General features: G+C 42.9%; 2 protein-coding genes across 2 annotated transcripts in view; one reads left to right on the forward strand and one right to left on the reverse strand.

Moving 5' to 3' along the window:
* The window catches only part of SARC_07035 (hypothetical protein), a 5242-nt gene extending 2834 nt beyond the window's left edge, over positions 1-2408 (forward strand). The window contains exons 4-7 of the mRNA XM_014299026.1: positions 156-417; positions 764-942; positions 1693-1881; positions 2174-2408. Of these exons, the coding sequence (XP_014154501.1) occupies positions 156-417; positions 764-942; positions 1693-1881; positions 2174-2323 (780 nt within the window). The 3' untranslated portion in view covers positions 2324-2408. The remainder of the gene's footprint in view (positions 1-155; positions 418-763; positions 943-1692; positions 1882-2173) is intronic.
* Positions 2409-5085: 2677 nt separating this feature from the next.
* Positions 5086-5853, reverse strand: SARC_07036 (hypothetical protein). The gene has a single exon (XM_014299027.1). The coding sequence runs from the start codon at positions 5829-5831 to the stop codon at positions 5289-5291; it is 543 nt and encodes a 180-aa protein (XP_014154502.1). The 5' UTR covers positions 5832-5853; the 3' UTR covers positions 5086-5288.
* Between the last annotated feature and the right edge of the window lie 602 nt (positions 5854-6455).

Below are 6455 nucleotides of genomic sequence, written 5' to 3' on the forward strand. Positions count from 1 at the left end.
TATATATAAGTATAGGTATAGGTATAGGTATAGGTATAGGTATAGGTATAGGTATAGGTATAGGTATATAATAGATATAAAAGATCTATGATACACTCATGATGTGACCCAGTGAGATAATCCGTACAATTCCCTTTTTTTTTGTCCACTACTAGCGAGCACACCATCATGACAGCCAATGGCTCTCTCAGCTGAGCACTGTATATGGTGCGCCGTTCGAGTGGGTGCAGCGTTTGTCAAATACTGATGACAAGGCCAAAGACACCGTACCCTCTGCTGCAGTTGCCGCCGAATCTATAAATAGCACACCCAGGTTAAGCGGAGAAGAGCGAAGGAATCAGTTCGGTACTACGATCGCGCTGGTGTGCGAACGCATGACCGTGGGCAAAGATCTCAGCGCACAGCTGGCCGCATTGAGTATGTTGGTGTGGACTAGTCCGCAATTAGTGGGCAACTAATTTTCGACGATTCTCATTGGGTGCACGTGCTGATTTCGGCGCCCGCATTCGCGTCATTTTCTGGTACCGTCGCTGTTGTTGTCGTGTACGTCGGCGTGTCCGCGTATGCATTCATTCACAGACAGTTCTGCGCACACCCATTGTATATATGCAGCAGTGTGTCGTTTCTGTGTACCAGTAGGTAGTTATTGTGTGTTTGTACTATTTGTGCATATGCATGTCTACGTGATATTCGCGTATTCGTATATGCATAGACTATCTAAGTCAATACATTCTATTAATAATCTCACAATGCCCATCCGCAGAGAAAAAGACCATCGACCTATCCTCGCCCCTGTTAGCAGAAGTAGCTGAACAGTTCCAACTGCGACCAACTGCCAATCTCACCGAATGGACGCAAACGGAAAACACCCCCAGTTATTCCACATACCTTATGGCATTGAGCAGGAACGGATGGGTGTTACAGGCGACGATAACTCTAAGCGTATGTTTTGTATAGCTATACATGTATGTATATATATATATATTTATATATATATATATATATATATATATATATATATGTATATATGTGTGTGTGTGTGTATAATGACTTGTATTGGGTGTATATAGGAGGCGACATTTTGATTAAGCGTATGGTTTTTTACATAAAACTGACACGAAAGCATCTGAAGCATCTGTTGGTATATGTTCTGTTGTAGCTGGAATGAATGTGGCCTACAGGTGATTAGTTCTTCTGCGTTTGATCTGTCTGCATACATGATTTTTATGAGTTAATCTCTGGTCATTTACTTGTGTGTGTTGATTTGTATTGAATGGGTACTGCAGGTGGCATTTTCTCAAAGCGTGTGATATAGTTGAACGTATGTTCGCCTGGCCGTGTTTGTGTGCACACCTTCTGTGTTGTGTAGTAGTGAATGTCTTTTATGGGTGTAAGTTGAGTCTATACTTTCTACATATATATCTGACACACCGTCTAGCGTCCGTTACTTCTGTATACTTTTCACCCAAGGAAGATGGTCTAAGCGTAGCACGCGGTCACCACAACTCGCACGTGGAATACGCATCCACATCACTGCACTGGGCCGTTCAGTGTAATGAATTTCTGAGTACCCCTGGGTTATGCATGTGTACAGCTGTGTTGTTCAGTCAGCCAGCTTGTATTACGTGCGTGTTTAGCCTGTGTATGCTATCTCTTACCTACCTATCATGTGCGTACCCACACCCCATACAGGTCAATTATCCAAGAGTCACCCCGTCGTTCGCGTTAACTATGAAGGCGACGGGTAGTACGCCAGACCCTGACCTGAGCTCAGTGATCAAACACATGGAGGTGGACACGAACGTTTATTGCCACGAGCTATTTGTGACAAGTGAGAATGTCCTAAACTATCTGCTTGTGTTGCAAATACGAAGGCTACAGGTACGAGATACTTTGAAGTTGGTTTCTGAGACTACCGGGTGTTTGCGACTAAATGTGTGAGCGAATGTGTATGTCTTTGTGATGTGAAGTTCTATACGGGTTCCGATACAATTACTATCTCTAATACATTCAGAATGTTTTATTATATATGATTTGAAAATTAGTAACACAACCTCAGAATTGGCTAAAGGTATCAGAGCAGTATATATCGGCTCTAGGAGTCATGTGTACGAGTATGATGACATGAACCACTAAGCCTATCTCTCCTGCTCACACACACACACATGCACAGATGATGTTTGACATGTACGTGCACATACTACAGTCAACCGACAGCCGTGGCGTGATGATTGGTCGTCTATACGAACGAAAGCGCAGAGGCAAAGACAGACATCTGCCTACACGCTACCAGGCCGATAAGGGCGTCTTTACTCATCGATAAAAATACATGTACCTACTCTGATACGTACGTCAATGGTACCAGATATTAACTTCGGGGTTATTAAACCAAATCTCATCGAATGCACAAGTTCTTGCACAGAATGTGTTGCACATTCGCATGCAGCACGTTCTAAGTTGAATATACCTACCCCGTCACGACACGGGTTGCGAATGTTTCTTCGCTTAGGAAGCACCCCCCTGACTCACATGTCAGTTGCATTTGTTTATTGTCAACGAATACTACCAGGTGACTCTAAACGTATCCCTTATGCTTGTCAGGGTAGACAAACTATGTGTATACGTTTTTAATGTGCTCGAGTGAATGTAAAAGTCGTACTGTAGCGTTAAAATGCGCTCAATGATGAATAAATGCGTCCTCTGGGCATGATCAGGCTAGTAGATATTTACATAGTAGATATTTACATCCATTGATATTGGTAGTAGTTCATATACATGGCTTTATATAGAGACCATCATCGACAAGCAGGTGCCATAGAATAAAATCACCGCGTTTATGCGCTACGATTGGCAGGGGCATGAGGTTGCCATGGCAACGGTTCATTTGCACAGACAGAGGGCCAATTCCGGCAGTTGTGTCTCAGCTATTGCTGGAGTATAAGTATCCACTATTGTTTAACCTGACCGGATTTGTCCTTCTGCGCGCTTGGTGTAGTTCGGACTTGATAGAGCCGGAGATACACGAACTGAAACGTGGACCATGTAACAGGCTGCATACAACTCAGTACAACCAGTGTATTGTCGTAGGTAATGCAAACCCTGCCCGCATTGATGTGCAGTTGTGCTTCAAGTCTGAGATATCGATAGTGCGCTGCCATTCACCACCGTGCCCACTCAGGCACACTCCTACTGATTATTTCTGCAGTCTCGAGGTCACTCTCCGGGGAGTACCGAACATCACACATGTGCACATATCGGCATCGGCCGTAGAAATTGACGCATAGGCCATACCGTAAAGGCACTATCACACACACCCCTAGCCACTGCAGCACACTCCCCCCGGTTCAATAGATCAACAGTCTCAATTTCGGCGTTCAGTCGGGAAGCACCCGCGGCAGTTCCCAGGCGAGTAACGAACATCGCACATGTGTTCATACACACCGTTGATCCACCCATATCTGCACTCAGACTGCCGTCTGTACTGTCTGTACCTGTGTGTGTCTCTGGCTAAGGCTCTGGTGACTTGCTCGAAAATAGTCGCTGGGGGTGATATGGGCAGGTGGTCTGTTCCGATAAGCGCGCGGAATTCGTCTTGGTTGCGACCACGTGGGTTTAGCACTTGCAGGTTATTGAAGACCGACTCCGTTATTCGGATACTAGGACAAGAGAGAGAAGTATATATAACGATTGAATTGATTTGGCGAATCGCGTTTAAAAGCGGGTAGTACTGTGATGTGCGGCGCGGCAGTTCGGATACTACCGTGCACTGTGTGTGCATATACCTGACTAATAGTGAGCCCACGTGCACATGGTTGCCGTATCAACTATCAATTTTGAATATGTTTCCAGCTTCGATTCTTATCGGATAGTGTAGATTGAATGTGTTCGAAACCCTTTCTCGCTTGTAAGGATGAGGAGTTGACAAATCGTATCAAGCAAACGGTTCAATTGGATGTGATACACAGCTTAACGGCTGAAAACAGGTTTTAGTTGGATATGATACACAGCTTAATGGCTGAAAACAACCGAATAAGCAAAAACCTGTCCTAAATATATATCGATCTTTGTATGCCAACACACACAACTGATTTATCATGATATACATACATATAAACCATATCCACATCTATTTTTACCCACCTAGATTCCCACGAATTTCTGCATTTTTGTATCATCATTGTAAGTTCGCTCGTAGTGTGAGCCGAACGAACATCTACGAACTCTTGGCCTTTGGTAGTGAAAATCGGATGGTACTTGAAAATGGAATCGTATGACCGCCAATTGTCGTTCCACTGCACTGCGTTTGTATTGTAGCGCGCCTTGTATTTCTCATGTATCTGAAATAGATTACTCAGATATAAATGTGCAAGGCTATGCTCGCGACAGCCTACCATCAAACCAACTAGTCCCGGCCGGTATATAAAAGAAAAGGGATGTATATCCCGAGCACTGATATCAAGGCTTGAGTCCGCTATGTCGCGGTCGGTTAACTCGATCTCAGGATCGGGCCCGTTCACGAACCAGCGACAGAATAGATAGGTACCTACGAGTCTATTAATAGCGAGCCTTGCATCAGATGCGTACCAGATAACGTCGAACATCATCTCTGCAGCTGATGACGAAGAGTTGTTTGCATGCTACATTCATTCATGGCATTGCAAGGTGCAATTTGGTACACGGCTTGACATTGTATAAGCTTTAAAACATGGACTACGTATTCGCAGCATGTACCATGTTGCTTATGTATTTATCATTTTCAGAGATAACGAAATCAGACAAATGTATGAAGTACGTTTTTTATTTATACAGCGTAGTGGACCCCAATTTTAAATGGTGCGTTTCGTTCGCTTTCGACAAAAATTGTCAACGGTTATATACAAATATCACTGCCACCACTTATGCCGAAAACACATTGTTTAGAAATATTGAAAAATATGACGACATTTTGAATTGGATTAGACAATCGTTTTAAAAGAGGAATATTAGAAAGACCTGTTTAGCTTTTCAAGCTAACCCACAAAATTATCCGTCAGGGAATACATATTGCTACATCACAATCGTTGTGTGCATCCATTGACAAGTATTCTCGAAGAGTACATACCTTTGCGTACTTTATTTACAATGGACCAAATTTGAAATGATTGCACGAGCATCTGTCCAACAGTGAATTCTCTAATAGCAACAGTTTAAACTCACCAATACATCGGTACCGTTTCTATTATAGCCCTTGCCCTTATCAACTGATTTGTGTATGTATAATATAGTATACCCCTTGGTTAGTTCTCGTCTTACTTCTTATCCTTGCAACAGTGAGAGCTGGCACACTTCTTGTCACCGTATCTGTAGCAGGTCTCGTGCTTGTCTACATCCTTGCCCAGGCTCGTACATTTGCCTTGGTTGGTATCGTGGGAACACTCCATCTTGTCTTCTTTATCATCATCATCGTGATCACTATCATCACCATCATCATGGTGGGCCTTGCAGCAGTGAGAACTGGCACACTTTCCATCCCCATATCTGTAGCAAGTCACGTGCTTGTCAATTTTCTTACCAAGACTCTCGCATTTGCCCTGGTTGTTATCGGGAGAGCACATCATCACGTCGTCATCAATATCATCATCGTCGTGTTTAACCATGCAACAGTAGGAGGTAGAACACTTGTCATCGCCGCTCAAGTTGCAGTGCCGACTGGTGTCAATATGTTTGTTCAGACCCTCGCACTTGCCGTTGTTGTTGGAGGGAGAGCACATATGCTCCATAGGGGTGGGCGAAGCAGCCATCACCATCGCAGATGCGGCGGCCATAAGGAGAGCAGTACTGTAAAACTTCATGTTGTCTAGATGTAACTCACTGTCTTTATTGTCCAAATGAGAGGTGTGAAAATTTTAGTACTGAAGGCTCTCTATTTATAGATACTAAGGGACTACTAAACCTAGTACGGAGGTCAGTAGTATTGTATGTTATTAGCACAATTTTTACCTGGTGTTCGAAGATGTATATTCTGAGATGTTATTTGCCATCAGTTGATCACTCGACACTGGAAACAACCCCAATAGTAAATAGAATCATCGATGCACGAAAATAGTCTATAGCCGTAGGGATTCAGACTTTTCCAGTTTAAAGATGTCAGCCTTTCACTCTTTCTAAGAATGTACTTGTTTTTATGTACATACGTATGTACATACTATATTGTATGGACTACATATGGTGCTCTGGCAATTCGAAATCTCTATTGTATTTACGCTAAGATTGTCAGATTTCTGAGTTGTCACTAGTAGTTGTCACTTGTCAGAGACTCAGAGTTGAAAGCTATTTTTAAAACGAATTGTTTTTAATAAACATAGCAAAACAAAAAGCTCTGGGCAGCTCGGAGTAAACTGTAAAGCAAACTGATAAAAACAAACCTACTCTCTAGATTGTTTTTTATGTCTTTTGTCCAGTTTGTTTTATTTAAA

Source organism: Sphaeroforma arctica (assembly GCF_001186125.1).
Source record: "Sphaeroforma arctica JP610 unplaced genomic scaffold supercont1.534, whole genome shotgun sequence".
Taxonomy (NCBI): domain Eukaryota; class Ichthyosporea; order Ichthyophonida; genus Sphaeroforma; species Sphaeroforma arctica.